General features: G+C 39.9%; 1 protein-coding gene across 2 annotated transcripts in view; it reads left to right on the top strand.

Annotated features, from left to right (window-relative positions):
- LOC308386648 (roundabout homolog 2-like) overlaps positions 1-20,542 on the top strand; it is an 83,846-nt gene that overhangs the window by 36,077 nt on the left and 27,227 nt on the right. The window contains exons 3-9 of one of the 2 annotated variants that reach the window (XM_080866343.1): positions 10,619-10,776; positions 10,936-11,056; positions 11,201-11,339; positions 13,788-13,924; positions 17,401-17,412; positions 17,909-18,033; positions 19,769-19,940. In XM_080866343.1, the coding sequence (XP_080722469.1) occupies positions 10,619-10,776; positions 10,936-11,056; positions 11,201-11,339; positions 13,788-13,924; positions 17,401-17,412; positions 17,909-18,033; positions 19,769-19,940 (864 nt within the window). The remainder of the gene's footprint in view (positions 1-10,618; positions 10,777-10,935; positions 11,057-11,200; positions 11,340-13,787; positions 13,925-17,400; positions 17,413-17,908; positions 18,034-19,768; positions 19,941-20,542) is intronic. The other variant, XM_080866344.1, reaches the window with a different exon arrangement.

The following is a 20,542-nucleotide window of genomic DNA, read 5'->3' as shown; positions in this document are numbered from 1 at the left end:
CGTGTCAGTATTTACAGTTATTTTGTCAAGCAGTGCACCACACGCTCTGCTCAAATAACGAACTGTGATTTTTGATTTTCCTGGTCTGTTTTGTTTTACATTTTTGCCGCTGGATTCATCGTGAAAAATGACATGTGCTTTTTTGTGTTTAGGGAGGGATATGCGGAGGGATTCAGGGAGCATGGTTTGATGGAGATAGACGGGTTAGATTGCTGTGAAACAGAATAATGCCTGGTTACGTGGATAAACAGAACTTTCTGAAGAGTTGAAAGACGCCAACTCCTTTGTTTTGTTTTGCAAAAATATACCACAGATGGAGAATGTGAGGGGAAAAATAGAAGACAGAGGATGAAGAGAGACATGAAATTGAAATGTGGATGTCAGCAGCAAGAATGTGTTGATGAACGGAGCAGATTTGTCTTATGTGTGTGTGAGAGAAAGATAGAGGAGTTAGGTGTGATTGTGTTTGCACATGTACCTCCCTGTGTGTGGATGAATATGCTTGTGTGTGTTCATGCAGGAAAGGACGCCCTCGCTCAGCTGAGACCGATCACCCCATGATGGGCTATCACTGGAAGATTGGTCTGATTCTCCATACCTATCTCTCTATGGAAATGTCATATATGAAAAATTGATGCCATTTTCTGAAGTGGCACCAAAGTCTTTTGTCTCATAGATAGTGCTTTTTAATCTGCTTTATGTGATGGAGGACATACAGAGGGATCATAGGAAGGTACTGCAGGTAGCAGGTATGGATCAGCCACCAACACTTGCTCCCTTCCAGTTGCTGTGTACATACAGAGTATGTAACTGGTGACCTGGGGCTTACCAGAAGGTGTACATAGATGTGATTAACTGCAGTTTGTGGTGAATAATCTCCTAAACTGCTCAAGGGAGTATTTGTATCGAGGCTAGTTGGCTGTGGGAGAAGCTTAAGAATTACTAGGAGATATAACTGGACTCTTATCCTTCCTTGTGCATTTGGGATTTTCACTTTGAAATGCTAAATGAGGTTTTGACTAATACATCAACATTGTGGGCAGCCAGTTTTAGCTCATCAGCTCTATTAAATCAGTGTAAATGTTAGATGTTACACAGCAAAATCTCCAGTGTTAAATTAACACTAGAGAGCGTCTATATGTGTCCACTCCTTTGAGTGTTAAATATAACACTGTTGAGTGTTAAATGAACACTTTTGACAGTGTTGTATTTTTAAAAGTAACCTAGTCAGTTTTCAAGATTTACAATGACTAACACTAAGCAGTGCTGATTTTCTAACACTGGAATATTTCTAACATTTTGAGTTATTTTCCAGTGTTAGAAAATCAGTTAACACTGGAGATTTAGCTGTGTAGGTGTGATTGTGTTTGTACCAAGGAATGAAAAATAAGTTGAATTTTGTCCTGTTCAGTTGATTTTTTTAAATTGATGATTTGTTAAATAGCTTATCTATATTCTAGTCAAAACTCTTAGCTGCGAAGAAATAAGTTTAGGCTTGCTGATGGTGATCTATTTTTATGAGAAATTATTTTTCAATTATTATTTTTTACTTTGATTTTTATTATTATTATAATTTTTAATGAGGGCACAGAATCGATAATACGGTCCTGTGCCTTGTTGAAAACTTGAAGCCCGTAGAAGAGGGTCTATATAGCATTGATAACTCACCTATTGCAAGTTAAAGAGCTTAGCTGCTAGCTTTCTGCTAAGTTTCCCTTGGCTAATTTGAGACACAGAATTCATCTTCTGCCCCATGTTTGTGGTGTTTTGGGAGAATCTCTAATATAGAAGTGTAGTGCACATTTTTGGTTCTAACTAGCAGATATCTGTGTCCGTATATTGCATCCATTCAGTCTGTGGTTACAGTTTGCTAACCAAGCTAAGTCACGTTAGCTTATAACTTGGCATTTTACTCTCTCGTCCAAATCTGACTCCAAAATTTCAAAATGGCCATAGCCAAAACATTAAAATTTACGTATTCAGATTCAGAGATGAGACCTGAATGAGAAATGGTACATATTTTACAGGCTATCAGTTTATATTCTGATAGACTGTTATATATCCAGCCTTCATATATATTTGATTAATTCAGTTAATTTTCTCATTTAGAGATCAAAGGTCAAATCCGTGCAATCAAAGTAACAAAACCTCCCATATATCATCAGTTAATGTGTTTGACTGAGATTATCATATTAATTAGTTTTCTTTTTTGTGTTGAATGACAGCTGTAGTTGAGGAGCTGTGCCCTACATAGTTGTTCCAATAATTTATTCAAATTCAATCATATAGTTCTATATATAGGCTACTACTACTATCTCTGGTGGACATCATTGTGCAGGTGCTTAGATCATGGCATCTCAGTTGGATTTTTCTGTTTCTGATATTCTCTGACTTTTTTTTTTTAGTTCAGTTTTTCCCACATAACTCAAGACAGCTTGGAAATTGCATATATTCTACTGGTATAAACAGAAGACAGTGACCATTCCCAAAGCTGGGACAAGGTTGTAGTGAACAGAAAAGTGAAGAGAAAAAAGTGGTTGCTAGAAAAGATCAAGCCATTTTAACTTTTAAAAGTCTGCAATAGCTTTTCTTTTTACCCTGTGCAGTACTGTGATGATAATAACAATGATGAATATAAAACACAGCAGGGTGCATAAATTCAGTTAGATATAACTAGTGTCTGCAAGTAAGGTTTCTTCCCCTTGGTGACCACTGCTTTAGTGAAACAAGGCGAATCAAATGTGAGATTCTGATCCCTGACTCATTTTTCCGCTCATGTTGTACTTCTTCAAAATATTGCTCTAAGGGTCTATGACACCCATGGTTTTTGAGAAAAAAATATTGTGATTGACCTTTTATATATCTTGCTTTCTTCCATTTTTTTCTCTCCTTTTCTTCTTTCTCCAATAACTAACAGTGAAGTATCAAGGCAGGTTTCTTTATCTTTAGATACCAACTAGAAAGATAGAACACTGGGAAGAATGGGTAGGAATTAAGTCTCGATAAATGCAAATTCACAAACTAAGTCCACACAAAAATATTTGAACACTGCTGTACAAACAACAGTGCATCTGGATTTAGCGGTTTATATAGATGAGATTGAAACTGTGACTCTGGAGAGAAGGGAGAAGCAGATTTACATAGGTTACTCTTAGAGATAAAGGAATGTGTTCTTGCGAAGAAATTCATGCAGACAGGAGTAATTAATTATAGATGTGGAAATGTGGTCCGAGGGAATGCTGTTACAGTAACTAGAGGCAAAGCAAGTGAGAGATGAGGGAGTGGGTAATGGGAGGAGGGGTGATTCCTCCTATACCATCCACAACTTCAATTTACTTTACACGACAAGAGAACGGAGGTTAATTAAACATGACAATGGTATCGGGCATTTATTCTTAACCCTTCACGGTGGCTGACTGGTTCCTAACTCAAAGGCCAAAGATTTCATAATGACTGTTTTTATAGCGTGAGGTGTAAACTCTCACTCAAACGTTCCATGGAAAGAAAGGTTACGAGTAAAGATATGGGTAAAATGTGCCCTGTGTTAGTGTGTGTCACATATCTGGTTGAAAAGAGGGGAAAAGTAAAATGTCCTTTTATGGTTAATAATGAAGCTAAGGAGGAGCGTTTAAACAAACAGCAATTCAAAATAGCATTCACTAAATTCTGCCTGTGCTAGCTAAAGTCAAAGTAAAAACTAAATTGCATCTAAAACTCTGCTAAATTTTTGTGTTGCCACAGGCGTACACAGATTTCACCGTTCATCTATTTTCAGCTCTCGTATTGACACTAATTGGTGTTGACACTAATGATGCCAAAAAAGCAAAGCAAAGCGGTGCTAGGGCTGTCTGAACATACTTTTGAAGGCTGCTGACCTCAGTTACTATGTACCTCCTGGTCTTCCCCCTCTATATTTCATGTTGCAAGAATGGAAATAAAATTGGGTCATAATTGGACTTAATAGTAATGTGCACTAATAAGTATAGCTGAATTAAATAAAGATTTTCACATATATATATTTAAGGAGCTGTCAGGAATACAAATTATACTTGGAAAGTGTGTAGAGACACCAATAAGGCTTCAAGCCAATGCAGTCTATTGTTTTCTGCTACATTTGATGTCATCGATACTCTTATACCTTGCAATTATGGCAGAAATTCAAGTGTATATAGTTCTATATTCAGGCTACCGTGTTGTTTATATAAAGAAGGGGGGCTTAATTTACTCATATTGTGTCTTCCTGTTGGGAAGCCAGAACTATAATAGGTAATGCACGTTTGTACTGGGCTGTTAGCCTCAGGGGACATTGTGTAAATGTTCCTCATCTCCCTGCTGATCTTAGTCCTGACTGATTACTGATGACTTTTTTAGGGCACAGACATGCTAAGTTGTTTATTTATTCAAAAAAAAAAAAGCCCAATGCGAATAGCCTTCTTGACTCCATGTTCCCTGTCCCTGTTCCATGAGTGCGTGTCGGCATAACTGTCTTGGTTTCTGTTTCTATCTCTTGAACAGTGATGATGTGTTATGGTCATCAGCACAGTTTGTGATATAGGAACAGGCCAGCTGTTTTTCTGTTTGTTTATGTGTATATGTGCGTGTATGTCAGTGTAGATATTATGCATGTGACAGATATGGGACATCCTTGACTGCTGCTGAGAACATGACATGTCCCTACAGGCTATCTTGTTCAAAAAAAAAAAACAACCTCAAGCAAACTTGAAAAAGAAAACAAAAATGTAGTAGACCTCTGTCACAAGAAATGGCACGACTGTAGTTTGTTCGTGGACACTGGATCATTGACTGCAAAAGGCTGTACAATAGCAGGATTTTCCTTATGCTCAAATACAATGTAATTACAGAAATAGAGCTGCTATAACAATTTCTATAAATAAAGGCTGATATGCTGTTTAAACCTGAATGTATAATATGTTGACTGTATGTGTCAAGCTTTGTCTACATGAAGCACCTCATTTCTTCACCGCATCTGTGAGTCCCAAATGGAAATCCAGCCATCTGTTACACACAACAACTCAGATGTTACTATCTTCATCTTTCCTCACTAGTCATATACTTTGTGCACATATTTCTTTTCATTTTGGCTCCTGAGGTATAGCGCTGCTATACCTCAAGCAGTTTATATAACATTGACTCATAAAGGCACTCTAAACACTATATGTTAGGAAATGAGACACAGAATTCTTCCTGTGTTAATTTGCTTGTAATTTAAATATACACAGTCACCATCTGTCACTGTGTATATTGTACAAATGCCTTTTATGATTAATTACTGCTCTGAAATGACTCGACTAGCAGGTCCACAATGATTTTTAAAAAATGTAATCTGCATTTTCTTACATTGACCTGAAAGATTTTTCTCCGATATTTTAAATACGCAGAATAAACCTCCCAATTTACATCATTACCTCACCTATCTAGCTATCTAATTGAGCTGCTCTGGGCTAACTTTTTCTAAATCAATTTTTATTCGTTATGGATTCATGACTATGACTTTTTTTCAGAAGCGATGCATTATGACTAATATTAAGCTGATGTGCATTGTTGGAGATAGACTCTGCAGTAAATGTATGCATGCCTAATGGGTACATGAGACAGCAGTTATACCAGATAATACAGCGTCTAATAAATGCCCTGTCTGTATAGAGCAAGGCATGTTTTGAAACATCACCTGCTGTAAGTTAATAAATACTGCTTTAAATCCATGTACTTGTGACAAAATGGAGATGATTTTCTATTTCTGAGTCATCTGGGCAGCTTGCAAACTGAGCAACATGCATCCAGTACTCAAGTGGGATCTTCACAGATTTGATGTGCTGGTGAAATGCTGTAATGAAATTCAGTTGTAGAGTGAGCCTGTAGAGAGTCTCAAGAAATCAAAACAGTGAGATGGAATATCTCAGAATTTACAACTGCCACATTACCACCCTTTTTCTATTAATCATAGAATGAGCCTCTGTATAGTTATTTGTATTCAGACACTTCTACCTTGTCACATATTTTTACCATCCATTGTGCCACGAAATGAAGCCCATTTACAAGTCACTCTCCTTCTGATTTGATAAATGTAACTGGCAAATGAGTGAGTCCTCTGAATGCCTTGTTTGAATAATTGAGCAGTACTCAATCAGACAACATTAGGCAGTGGTGGCAGCCCACCATCTCAAAATAATTACCATCTGACAACAGCTTACGCATGGATGCTGCCTCCACAGGGGTTCCACATTTAAGATCAACAGATTAACATCACCTTAACCTTATTCCTCGCATAAGTTTGAGTTTAGCACTCACAGAAACCTGCCTAGACCTCTCAGTGGGTGTCACTAATATCTGTGTAGAAATGTTCTTTCCTTGCACAGAGAATAAGTGAGCATGGAAAATTCAGGAAACATACAGAAAGAACAATTTTCTTCTTTCTGCCTCGTGTAAGTTAGTGAATCAAAATAATTTGAAATAGACAGGACGAGTCTGTGTACTGTGACAATCTTATCTCTCCTGTATAAGAAAACAGATTTACTTCAGTGTATCAGAGAGAAAGCAGCAGTCAGACTGCTGGGCTTTATTATTTTTGCTTTATGTATAGTCTGATAATGTTCACAGAATGCCATTTACATAGCACTTCTCTGGTTTTACTCATACACTTTAAGTATCTCACGTCACAAAGTTTAGTATCAACAATTAACCTAACTTAGATATCTTTGGACTGTGTGAAGGAGCCAGAGTAACTGGACACCGACAGGTGATTGAACCAAGAACTTGCTTTACAATGCAGCAGCAGTGCAAACCCCTGCACTACTACGCTGCGCCTTAAAGTGTATAATTTGTAACTGTGCAGCCTTTGTTAATGAGACCAAATTTCAAGTTTGCAGTAGCCCATCATCAAGAAATTGTAAGTTACTCTCTTCCAAAACTATTTAGATAAAACCGATTGTGTGCACCATTCATGGCAAACCAAAGTAAATCAAGAGATAAATTGTTATTTTAAATCATGTGTGGCATCACAAGTAAAAATAGCCCAGAGACAATAGGTACAGTGTATCAGAATGTAACTGCTAGTTATATTCAGTTACCACAGAACATTGCTATTAATAATGGGAGTAATTGATACACAGATATTTGCTGCCCAGCTACTAGCACACAAGCACTACAATGTAATCCATCCATTATACAAATTTACCTCTGCCTCTTCCACAGTCTCGATATGTTCAAGCAGAAGCTTAGGCCCAGTAGAGTCTTTTATTATTTCCTGGAGAGTATTATCAAGTGTGTATTAGTTAGAAGGGTGTTTAGTGTTACTGTTTAGATGTATTAATATATTTATTTGAATGATATTTACTTGCATTTGGGGAATTGTCAATATAGATAGACGTTGTAAATTGCTTTGGAAGTGCTTTTTATGTGGATATTGAGCATTTTTGTGTGTGTGCAAGAAACTCTTTCTTTATCTGGTATGCACCAGATAGGATTAAAGTAGAGTAGAGATTATGTTAGTTGCATTTTGAATTGGTGTCTGGCTAGAGGGTTTGGCTAGAAATATGTTTTCTTGTGTTTTTTGGAAGAAGAAATAAATGTGCTTCATATTTCAAAACTCCTCTTGGACTTGTGACCTCCACATTTCGGCTCTTGGCTGCTCGACCAAGCTCACACTGAGACAGGGAGAATTTGGTACTTTAGATTTAGATACTGTATAGCTGCAAGTGGCTGATAATGGATTAGTATCTGACACCAGACATCATGCCTAGAATATGTTTCTTTTTTATGGTATTGCCAGCATAGTGTGACAGTTATAAACTCCACCATTACATTAAACCAGCAACCTTTGTTTAAGACAGACTGCCTTTTCCCCTGACTTACTTCTTGTAATTGGGTTTTCACTTCATCTTCAACTAACTGGTTTTCCAGTTATTCCTGTGTGTTTCACGGTCTCTTGGGACAAGCTGTTAGAGAAGCATCTCTGATGTGACAACACAAAAACAGGAAAGCAGTTGTGTGACTGGATGAGTGCAGTGTTGCCTTCATGGAATGGGTCAGTAAGCGTATAGTACAACGTGACAGCCAGCTAGGCATATGTCTGTGCCAAAGTAGTGTCTGCGACTGAGGCTCGTTTACTCTAGCTACTGGAATGTGATTGACAGTTAGGCCAAAGGGCTGTTGGCTCCTTCCTGATTTGCTTTTTCACTAGAGGTGTCCTCTGGGACTTGGAATTCATGTTACAGTATATCAGCAGAATAGCTTATGGCAGTAATGTGGATGAAAAGCAAACACAGGCTATCATCTAGTGTGGGATATGATAAAGTGCTCTAGTTTTTCATTAATTCATCTCACTGAAAATTAGAAACAGCAGAATTTTATTAAACAACAGACAGTTATTTAATTTGAAAACTTCCCTTTATTCATTTATTTATTTTTAATTTTGTAAATCATCATTGTTGCCATACAGCACACTTTGTAATTTAAAACAGGCCTAGAGCAAGACTTGTTAAAAAAAATAAATAAATAAAAGACGTCAAAAGCTGTTAATGTAAAGAGGCAACAGCTCATTGCATGAACCAGATCATGATATCTATTTTTAACTGTTATTTCAGTGATGGCTTACAGTACAGTCAATCCTGTGGTTAGTTAAAAAAAACAACTAGTTTTAAAAATGATATGTGGAAAACAACTGTGACAGAAGTGGGGAGTTTTTGAAGCATTAACCTTTAACTTAGCAGCGGCTATCACATACATCTGTTCAAAATGCATGGTTTTTACAGGGACTGCTTGACAATCCTTGATGTTTCGGATCCTTTGAACACACAAAATCAAGAGCAGATATCCCTGCCGTGGGTAAATTAAAATGTTGACAAGAAAGGAAGAAAGGAGAATGTGCTCATGAATGGCATTCTAATGAACTACAGCTCCCTAGACAGAAAATTAGAATAAACAAGGCATATTTTTTTAACCACCATACTTCATCCAGGTGTCATAGCATATCATGTCAGTGTATAACGTGAGCATCTCTGTTAAAGATGTTGTTTTGAAACAAATTTTTATCCTTAGTTCTAAATCTGGCCTTGTTCCTGCTCCTGTGTTTTTTCATAGACATCCACCAACAGAGTCTGATCTAATTGGTATCCCCACTCACTATTTGCACTACCTCTCCTAACTCCTATATGCAGTGTTTCAACTTCTTTTTAATAAACCAAAGTTTGACCCTGTGTCTGCTGAAAAATTCAGGCCCATTACCAACCGTTGTTGTCATCCAAGGTCTCAGAAAGAGAAAAAATAAATAAATATTTTATGTCAAGAAATATTACAGGAAATGAATGTATGAATGTAATGAATTTCATAAAACATTGAAAATCATCGATTTTGTATAAGAAAATGTTCAATAACTGTTTGAATTATTTAAGAGTCCGCTGTGCAGCCTTTGATGCAGCTCGGTAGTGTTTTAAAGTAAACACAATAATGAATTGGAGAGTGACTATTTTCAATCATCTCAAGGTGCCTGATTTCACCATAGCCATAACACACCGACGCCTAATATCATTTTGAACCATAGTATCCATTTTCATGAACTTTCATTAGCAAGTGAGTAAATAGTAAGTTCTGGCTATTAAACTTATGAAGAGAGTTATTCATGTTTTTACTGGGCTGCTTTTGGAGTATTCAAAATTCACAGAATATGAATTTTAATGAATTAGGGACCCAGTGAATTTCAGGCCAGTGTGTACTTTACTATCAAAGTTTTCTAGAAAAATTAGTAGTTTTAAAGTGCCGGGATAATTCATGGTACCCTGAGATTGAACCTGCTGAGTGTGTTTAGTTCGAGGAGGATACTGTGGTGTCCAGCACTAGCCCATTAGCTGTGGAGCCTTGCATCCCGTAGGCTGTAGGTGACCTCATGGAATCAGGGTTGTTTTGTGTAGATTCTACTCAAAGGATAACATTGCATTGTAGCAAGATGATCAAAGTTTTTCACCTCACCCAATCAGGTATTTCAATGTTGACCTGATCATTGCTAGTATAGAGTCACATAGGCTGATGTCTATGTCCGTATGCCAATGTCTTTTGTGCACTTACCAGAGTGTAGCTCACTTGCTTTTATCAGGTACTTTTACACTGAGTGATTCAGCCTCAAGTAGTCAGACTTATTACAGTTTAAATTTTTAATGCATGATCATTTACTTTACTTCTTATCTAGACTTGCCTGTTTGTGTGTCTTTAATAGTTGTGCTTTGCTTTCATGTCTCTTTCTGTGTTTTGGTGTGTCTTTCCTTTGCACATTGTACCGCTAACCCCACCTAGATATATACATGGTGTTGCATTTATCTGCAGAGCCCATACATTCAGTATGCCCTCAGAGTGATGACTGTATTGTCGGAGACAGATGGGCGATTGTCTCCTGCGACAGTCTACTTGACAGAATTATCTTTGAACTCTTAAATTACAAAAAAAAGTCATAGAGTTCTGTTAGCCTGTGGCAGCTCAATCTTAAAGGTAATTTTTGGTTCACATAATGGAACAGCTGAACTTGAATGAAAATTTAAACTAGTGACCTGAAGTAGATTTTCTTAAAGAAATGGTAACGACCCTTGCTCTCTTTTTTTATATTTCTAAGTGTTGCGTGATGACTTCAGGCAGAATCCACAGGACGTGGTTGTGGCAGTTGGAGAGACTGCCAGTTTTGAGTGTCAGCCGCCACGTGGGCATCCGGAACCAACCCCCTTCTGGAGGAAAGATAAAACTCGTCTTGACCTCAAGGACGACAGGATCACAGTAGGTTAATTCCCTTAGGGAGGGGACTCCTTTGCTGCTTCAGGACCTATACACTAAATCACATACTCAGCTACTCACATTAACCCGGAACTGTTCAGGGGGTAAAGGATTTTGTATTGAACCGGTTCATTCTAGTTACAGGTGCCTTTTCTTCCTCAGGTCCGTGGAGGAAAGCTGACCATCTCAAATACCAAGAAGAGTGATTCAGGGATTTATGTCTGCGTGGCAGCCAACATGGTTGGGGAGAGAGATAGTGAAAAAGCTCAGCTCTCAGTTTTTGGTAAGAAGTCTGACACGCACATATGCTCGGTTCAGAAAATAATAGATCATAGCTTTTTTTTTTTTTTTTTTGCCACCTACATCATTTAACCAGTATATCAAAAGTAAATTTCGCCTCTGTATTATCTTTCCTGCCGACATCCAGAAAGACCAGTGTTTGTGCAACGGCCAGTGAACCAGGTGGTCTTAGTTGACGAGAGCGTAGAGTTCAGGTGTCAAGTCCATGGTGACCCGCCGCCTGTGCTGCGATGGAAAAAAGAGGATGTGGATATTACTCGTGGCAGGTGAGGACTGTGACTGAATGTGTTTAGTGCACGTCTGTGTGCCATGTGCGCGTTCGTGTTTGTGTGAATGTGTACCGATGCTAAAACGATAATAGATAAATGTTTGAGGAGAGCTAATGAGTCCCATCAGGAAAAGAAGTTTTAACATACTGTATTACTCATGGGAGACTTTAATTAGTCTGTCAAAAAATTATTTATTAGTTGCAGAGAATCTCATTTTTTTGCTGTTTGAACTCCTCGGCCAAAAAGCACATGAATGTCTGTCCTTTTGTTCTTTTTACTAATGCCAGCTTTGTACAATTCAATTGTGGCACAAAAGGCACTAAAAGAGATGGAAACACAATAGGATCCTATATACTGTCTATAGTATAAAGGAAAAAAACTACAATAGCCTAGTAACTGGATATTCAGCTGTAATGGTGTTTATTTAATCATGTCATGTTTTAATCCAGTTTATGGTAATTTTGCAATGGATTGCATTATAATATGTAGTGTTCCTGCGATTTGTTCCACACATTTAGATCACATCATATGCATATGCGTGTATCACATAGGAGTATTCATTTTAAAAGGTTATTATTAGCCTATCATTGTTTGTCTTGTGCTTTATATGCTTTAAATATATGATCTCTGTATAGAAACAGTGTGATTCAGTCACTACATTTCTCTAACTGAAGTTTGAAGTCTGAAGACTGATAAATTGTCATTGTCTGAAGTATGTAACTTACATCAGCTCGTCATTTCAGGCATTTTTCAAGGACTTTACAAGATGTGATATGAATCAGATTTTTATCACAAACTGTAACAGACAATTACATTTAATTAAATTTAAAAAAAAAACAACCATGGCAAGCATTCTGTCTAAACTATTTCATTATAAATATTATCAGCCTATCAGCGAGTACAGCTCTAGGTACACTGCAATTATGCTAATTGCAACAGCAGTCTATAGTTATGACTGTTTAACTAGTTTATTTGTTTCTCTGAACTGCTTCTGAGATTCAATTTTGCAGCTGTAATGCAAAAATAATTATAGGTTTTGTTCTTGGAGATGTTTTCAATTACTTTTGGAGCTGCTTCGAAATTAATCAGCTATATTAGTTAATTAAAGCATTGAAGGGTATGTTTTCCTTAGCTGAAACATAGTAGTTCATCTTTTTTATACAAAAATGTGATTATTCATGTCGAAATGAATGCTGTTTAATGGCTTTATTTTTAAAAAGAAATAAACATGGTGTAAGCCATTAACACGCTATAAAGTGCCTCTGTGTTAGATTATATTTTGAGTTAGACTATAACAACTGATTGCCGCCCTATGTCTGGCAGTCTGTCTGCTTACCTATGTTATGCCCTGTACCTCAGTACCCCCTGACTCCAGAAACATGTCCTACTTTCAGGCCTACCTCGCCTCACTTCCCTCCTTCAACTTCTTTCATTCTTTTCCGAAACCCACCAGCCTCTTGGGAAGTCTGTATCTGGGTCAGGGATGTGCTGTGAATGGAGTCCTCACCAGACTCTGGACAGACCCCACAACTCCCATCGATATTCCGCCCACACCCTTTGGAAGAGCTATTTCTGATGTGACTTTTTCTCACCCCTTGTGCCATTTCTCTGCTCGACTTGTCTCCCATCTTTGAATCAGTATGGCTGGCTAGACAATTTCACAGGATCGCTCACGCCAAAAGGGACCCGAGAGAGGGAGAGCCCGACTCCTTGCTCCTTTACTCATTCTGTCTGTAGCCCCTATGAGGCACTTATCTAAACTCTGGTAGCTTAGATGTTTCTCTCACTCTAACTTCAGTGATGCTGACTTACAGTATGCTGCACTGGTGGATACACACTGATGCATGGAACATCTCTATGAATTAGTCATTTCTTACTGCTCAGCTCATTCATCATACTCTGTTTGTCAGACTATGCCACTCCCTTATTCTCAGACTGTTTGTCTATCTCTTCCTCTCTCTCTCTCTCTCTCTCTCTCCCTCTGCCTTTCTGTCTTTTTTCATTGCTCTCTTCCACACTCATACACTTAGACACACACACACACACGTAAGTATACTGCACAGCCCACACCACAGTGGGTGGTTCGTCATTATAAATATTGAAAAAGTGGAACAGTCAGGGTTCCAGCTGAAAGCACCTTTCATTTTGCCATGCATTCATCGCAATATAATTACTTCCCTTTTTCTAGCACTGTAGAAATTGCCTTAGAAAGTCTGCCTGTAATGTATCAAAAAAAAGGACACAACCCTTTTAAAGCTTCCATCTAAAACATCACACGGTAGTTTATACAACAGCAATTTGATATCATTGTTTGTTTGTTGTTTTTACACTACACTTTAAACGTGAGATTTTTAATTTGCATATAACCGTTATCATGCTTCCAGCTTTATTAAATCAGCTGGGAATGTTACTTGACTTGCTGTCACTGTTCCTCTCTGTCACCAGGTATGACATTAGATATGAAAAAGACGACTTCCTTTTGAGGATAAAGAAAGCATCAGTGATTGATCAGGGAACCTTCACGTGCCTCGCAGAGAACCGTGTGGGTAAAGCGGAGGCCTCCGCCTATCTGACTATCAGAGGTGGGTAACTGGTTGTGGACTCACACTTGGCAAAGCTCATAACCCATCCCTAATATTTTTTTTTTTGTATCTCCCAAAGCAGGCCACAGGACAATCAGTCCTTTATTGCCCACTTTATGAGCATTATTGCCCCCCTGCTGAAAGGCTAGGCCTGGCCTCAGCTTTTCTTTCATACAGTGGGCTGATGTAGTTGATTGCTCTAGATCTCCAGCTAGGCGCCAGATATGAACAATCTTACCAGCTTTAAGTGAACTTTTATGACCTCTCCTGGGGGGCTAATTCTCCATCCAGCCACTCACTCCATATTTACACCTTATCAGTGGGAAGAAGCTGTTTCATCTTTGAAAAGCTCAAGCAAAAATTAAGCCAAATTCAGACCAATAACATTATCTCCGTTTTTCGTTTTTCTCTTTCCTTCTTTTTTTATGCATGAAAAAACATTGTTGACAGAGCTAAAAGGGGATACTCATTTGCATACACTCCACATATTTGTTCCTGGACTCTACTGATGTAGCTTCACGTGACTCAAACATCAAAATAATCCTTATTTTTCTTGTACTTGTCCTTGGTGTATTTTCTCCGCTGCCTAAAATGAGTTGGTTTAGCTCTCCTTCCTTCACTTTAAGCCAACTTTCTTTTTTTTTTTGTGTGTGTCCCGTTTGGATCTTTAGCCATCAGAATTGTTGTCTTAAGGCCAAGAAAGATGCCAAGCGGATTTATTTTACCAAGTGGATCATCATGGCCTTGCCATATTGGTCCATTTGATTGACCTTTATTATAATTATGAATTTATTTTATTTTCAGTTGCTACAAACGGGACAGACATGACTGGGGGATAGGACAGGGAGAAAGAATGAAAGAAAGAGGGGGAGAGAAAGAAAACCAAAGGGGAGAAGAGACGGTGAGAAGGGGGGGAAGAAAGAAGGAAAAAAAAAAACAAAAAAAAACAAAACACCTGGGTCACCTGTATGGAGAAAAAAAACAGAAGAGAAAGCAAACAACAAAGAGCAACATAATAAAAAAAACGGCACCATCACAATAAACTAGCTAGCAGTAGATAACAGTAGATACTAAATAATAAACGATATTGTGCAGCACGCAAGATGGACAGCGCACAATGTGCTTTGAGGCAGCAGCCAAGAAAGCTGTAGTCCGCGTCTGTGAATACCTGTGTGTACACCTGTGTGGATCAGCATGCTTGCTTTCCAAAGGTTTCTCCATGTAACGATCTGCTAGGGAGTGTGGGGGGGCCACAGCCCCTTCCTCCAGGGTATGAAGCAGGTATGGAGGAGATCAAAACTCCAGACATTCAGAGGCCCCCAGAACACAAGAGACCAAGGAAGACCAACAGAGGGGCAGCCGCGCCACTGTCCCAGTAAGAGCTGAGGAGAGTCCCAGATGAGGGCTCACTCAGCAGCCGCAGAGCAGAAGCCAGGGGAGTTGCAGTGACGCGCCCGTGAGCTCCGCCGGCAGCCAGCTGTGCCTGAGTGACCGAGCCCCAGGCCGAGAGGCCGGGGCACCCCACCTCCGAAGTGGCCCGAGCGAGCCCCAGGCTCCAGGCCCCGATAAGCGGCCGCCAAGGAGTGAGCCGGTGTGTACCCGGACGCCCACCCCCAGACACAAAGAACCACCAACGCACCGACACCTGAGGGAGTCCGCCACTGGCAGGGGAAGTGGTGGTGGGTGGAGATAGGCCTCCAAACCTTGGAGGGCCTGAGATGTCCCCAGAGAGGTGGCGTCTGATACCCAACCTGACATATAGACACAGACATACAGGCACACACAGATACAAACATCCATTCCCACCCTCATGCTCTCATATGCACTTACTCCACACTCAACCAACATGAAGACAGACATAAAGAGACGCTGTACACACGATCACACTCCCCAAGCGTACTCTACGAACCGGGTCTAGGTACCCTTGCCCCTGGAGGGGAGAACTGCACCCAGACCCAGGTGGTGTTACCCTTTTCCCTGCGGTGGGGAGAGGCAGACCGCCCCGACTCCGCAGCAGCAGGGAGGCCCCACACTCCGGACCGCAGTCGGACGGCCAACTCCTCCTAGCCCCCCCGCTCCAGCAGGCCGCAGAGAACGGGGGTGAGAGAAGACTCCAAACCTCCCTCCACCCGCTCATTGTAGTGTTGATGCATGTGTGTTCTAAGGTGCATTTAAAACCCAGGAGGGCATGGAGCTACCTGCCAGAGAGCAGCAGGTAAGCGCATAGTCCCTCCTGCTAGCCCTCAATGTCTACGTGTATTCAAAATTGAGAGGTGGGCAACGACGCCAGGGGTGAGGTGTACACCCTGATGGTAATTTGGACTCCGTGTATCGTGCCCACCCCCAAGATCCTATATGTATGTGTAATGAGAGTGTGAGTAATGTGAAGGTCTAAGTTGTGGGATAAAATTGAGGCAGAGGCAGCCAGAAGGGGACAGAGGGGGGGGTAGCCTCCTCTGCACCCCTACTCCAAGGCCCTGCATGTGTGGGTGGTTGTGGTGGAGCGGGAAAAGGGAGGCAGCTGGAGATGGGGAGGGAAGGAAGGGAGGGGCAGGTGACCCCTCCCTGGGGCCAGCTCCCCCGCTGACCCCAGTAGGCACTCCCATACTCCGCAACCCGTCAGGGAAAGGGGGCCCAGGCCCATCCAGATCGGGGCCCAGCGCAGCAGCGCCCCCCGGCCCCACAGCCAACTTTCTTAACGAAACATAACCAAAAAGGTTTGAATGGAAGGCGGATGCTGTGTCCACAACCAGACCTGTGTGTCTGAATTAACCATATTAAGATTATCTGCGCTAAATGACATCACACAAAAAAAGCCTAAAAACAAACAGTTATGGAGGTCTAAAGTCTGAATTATGGATTCAAAAGGATTACATTACCTCAGCACATATTCTGACCTTCTTATTTTAAACTTTGGACATGTTAAATGTCAGCTGACACTTTGATGATAGAACAGACTGTATGTATGACAGAAGAAAGGAAACCAAGTGCAGCTTATTTTGAATCACCTAAAATTATCTTCTTAATTATCTTAACTTCTTAACAACAAATGCATAGAAAACACAGCATAATGTACACAACATATCTCATCTTTAATCAGCCCGCTCTCATCAATGATCCATTTCATTTACATGACTTTTAATCTACCAACAGATCTATTAAGTTTGCAAGTCTGTTAGTCTTAAAGCTGATAAATCATTAGCGATATAACTGTTCAGCAGTTTTTTGCCATCAGTTTCTTATCTCACAAACACCAACAAGGTACTATTTCCTTAAGGTCCACGTCATCACCTGCTTTGGTGACTGATTTTTACCCTCCCTGTCCCTGAGTTTCATGGATGGAAACCCAACTCCATCTCATTCATCTCTGATTTTCATTAATTTCTTTTTTTTTTCTGTCCCTCTGTTCTACTCCTCTGCTTTCCTTCTCTCTGTGTTGTGTGTAAATCTCACTCACACCATTGTTGTGTCATCAGCTCGCCCCGTTGGTAAGTAAGAGCTGATCCCATTGTGCATGCGCTGCTCTTTGTTTTTAATCACACACCTGTTCAGTATGCATGTACCGTTGTGGCATTCCACAAACGCAACCATCAAACTAATTTTAGACATGCATATATAGGTTGTTTTAGTCAACCACTGATTTATTCCCGCAGTCCTTAAATTTACCACGTCACTTTAAAAAGAAATAAAAGGAGTTACAGATATGTGAGATGTGCCTTATTTAGAAAAAAATGAAGATATATGGGCACTCTAATGAGTTATTATTAAATATTCTGATACTTTGGCAGCTGGATTTAGCTCATTTTAGCTGTATAGCTTTTCAGTGAGTAAAACCCAGTGCATGAATCCCTTCAATTAGCAGCTGGACATTCAGTTTATGGATTTTACTTTGAAAGTTTAACTGGAGTCCTGTTAAAAACACAATCAGAATTCTGTAAAATTGCTTTGCAGTTGTTTTATGTTTTCTTTTGCCTTTAAACTCAGAGGCACCTCAGTTTGTGGTGCGACCCCTTGACCAAATAGTCGCTCAAGGACGAACAGCAACCTTTCCCTGTGAGACCAGAGGAAAACCTCAACCCACAGTCTTCTGGCAAAGAGAAGGGAGCCAGGTAAGGATAAAGACTGTGATTTGAACGATATGTACTTATTTTTATTTTTTAGTAGGGTGGTGTGCGTGTCTCTTTTAGGCTTGCATTCCTATACAGGCATCGATTCCACAGCTATCATAATAATTTTTCAAAAAATGGTCAAAATCTGACTACATGGAACAAGCCAATGGAAAGCAGTGCGGTTCTGTTCCACACGCATATAATGAAGTGGTCATTTATCATCAATCTACACTGGTCTGACTAGCCAATTCACTTAGCAAGAGACAATGTCATGTACTGCATTAGAGTCATTAGACATAATGAAAGCAGGCTAATGTCCTTTCCTGCCCATCAGCTTGTCTGCCTAGGGTGCAGAAATGGACAACGCTGATGCCTCAGTTTTATGACCATGACTTCAGGTTATCACAGTAGAATTAGCACTCTTGTGGTAAACAGCTATTCAGACCTTGTAGGAAAGAGACATTGACCCACTTTTCTAACCGAATTGTACACAGGGGAGTGAATATTCAAGTATATTGAAAGCATGTGTTGATGTTGTTTTGGTCTGAAGAATCATTTTGAAATAATTAATAATAACTATAACTATCAGGAATAGTGCGTATCATCATATTCGACCACTGGGGAGCTAAACACATGACCCGAGCATTGTCAGAACACTCACTCAGTCCACTTAATTACATGAACATGATTAGCTGCTCTTTAACACAGATATCTAATCTAATCATGTCAACAACTCAATGCATTTAGCCTTGTAGACATGGTCAAGATGACCTGCTGAAGTTCAAGCCAGGCTTAAGAATGGGGAAGAAATTAGATTTAAGTGACTTTGGCATGGTTCTTGGTGCCAGACAGGCTGGAATAGCAACAACACCCTGATCTATTGGGATTTTCTTACACAACTGTCTCTAGGATTTACAGAGAATGATCCAAAAATATCCAAAGAGTGGCAGTTCTTTGAGAAAAAAATGCCTTGTTGATGTTAGAGGTCAGAGTAGAATAGCCAGACCTCTCCCAGCTGACAAGGAAGGCAACAGTTAGTCAGATAAGGTTGTTTTGTTACAATTGTTGCAATTATACAGAAGAGCATCACTGAATGCACAACATTTTGAATCTTGAAGCAGGGTATAGCAGCAGAAGACCACATCAGAGAAATGCAAAACTGAGGCTACAATTTTCACGGGCTCAACATAGTACAATTTTGGATAACACTGGAATTCCATTGTCTGGTCTAATGAGTGTGAATTTCTGCCTGGACAGCTAGCTTGTATGGTCAGAATTTGGCATAAAAAACATAAAAGCAGGATCCATCCTGCCTTGGCTAAGTAACTCAGGCTGCAGGTGTAATGGTGTGTGAGGTATGCTCTTGACAAACACCGGGACACTAAGTACCAATTGAACATTGTTTAAATGTCACAGCCTACCTGAGTCTGCTCGCTGACCATGTCGACCCTTTATGACCACAGTATACCCATCTTCTGATAGCTGCCTCCAGCAGGATGCTGGAACATTAAACATAGTTCACTGTACTCAAATGGCATCCACAGTAACAAGATCTCAATCCAACAGAGCTCTTTTGCAGTGTGGTTTAACAGGAGATTTGTGTCATGGATGTGGAGCTGACAAATCTACATCAACTGTGTGATGCTATCGTGTTAATATGAACCAAACCTTTGTGCTACTAAACAAGTACATCATCTAGTGTATTTACATTTCTCCCCACTGTCCCTCCCAATAGGATCTTCTTTTCCCCAGTCAGCAAGCACAAGGAGACAGCCGAGTGTCTGTGTCTGTGAATGGAGAGTTGACCATCTCTCCTGTACAGCGCTCAGATGCGGGGTACTACATCTGCCAAGCCCTCACTGTGGCCGGAAGCATCATGGCCAAGGCCCAGCTTGAAGTAGCAGACGGTAAGACGAGAGTAGATATAGCAGACACCATCCTCACAGAGAGAGAAAATGTTTACCTATGAAGGAAAATACCACTTATCGAGTTATGCAATTTATATATACACAGTTCAGCTGGATTAAAGAGCAAATAGGATAAAAGAAAGATGAGAGATGTTAAAGAAAACTTTGCTTCCTGAAGTTACAGTGATTTTGCAATGTTGTGCAAAGTATATCAGCATAATAACATTGTGCATAACTTAAGAGTCTCATCAATGTTTATTATTTTGATGGGGCACATATAGCTTATAACATTACTCAAACACTGAACACCACTGTATCAAAGATAATTTATCTGCCCACATTTACTGGCAAAGATACATCTGTATCTTCTAAAAGCCAGCCACTGATAATGAACCTTTCCATTTGCACCTTACTTTTTTAAAGACTGAAAACATGTAAAATAAAACGATCTACTTCATGGAGAGATGCAATGCTTCTTTTTCTTTTGACAAAGCTTTAATGTCAGCATTAAGTGCTGAGCTGCTGCCAGCTGGGAGCTGTTTATGCCCTTCTCCCCATTTGTTTCTTGGCTTTTTCTCCCACACATTATTAAATTAGCATCT

This window comes from Rhamphochromis sp. 'chilingali', assembly GCF_963969265.1.
Source record: "Rhamphochromis sp. 'chilingali' genome assembly, chromosome: 19".
NCBI classification, from domain to species: Eukaryota; Metazoa; Chordata; class Actinopteri; order Cichliformes; family Cichlidae; genus Rhamphochromis; species Rhamphochromis sp. 'chilingali'.
Note: the sequence above shows the minus strand (reverse complement) of the source record. Positions and strands in the feature narration are given on the sequence as shown.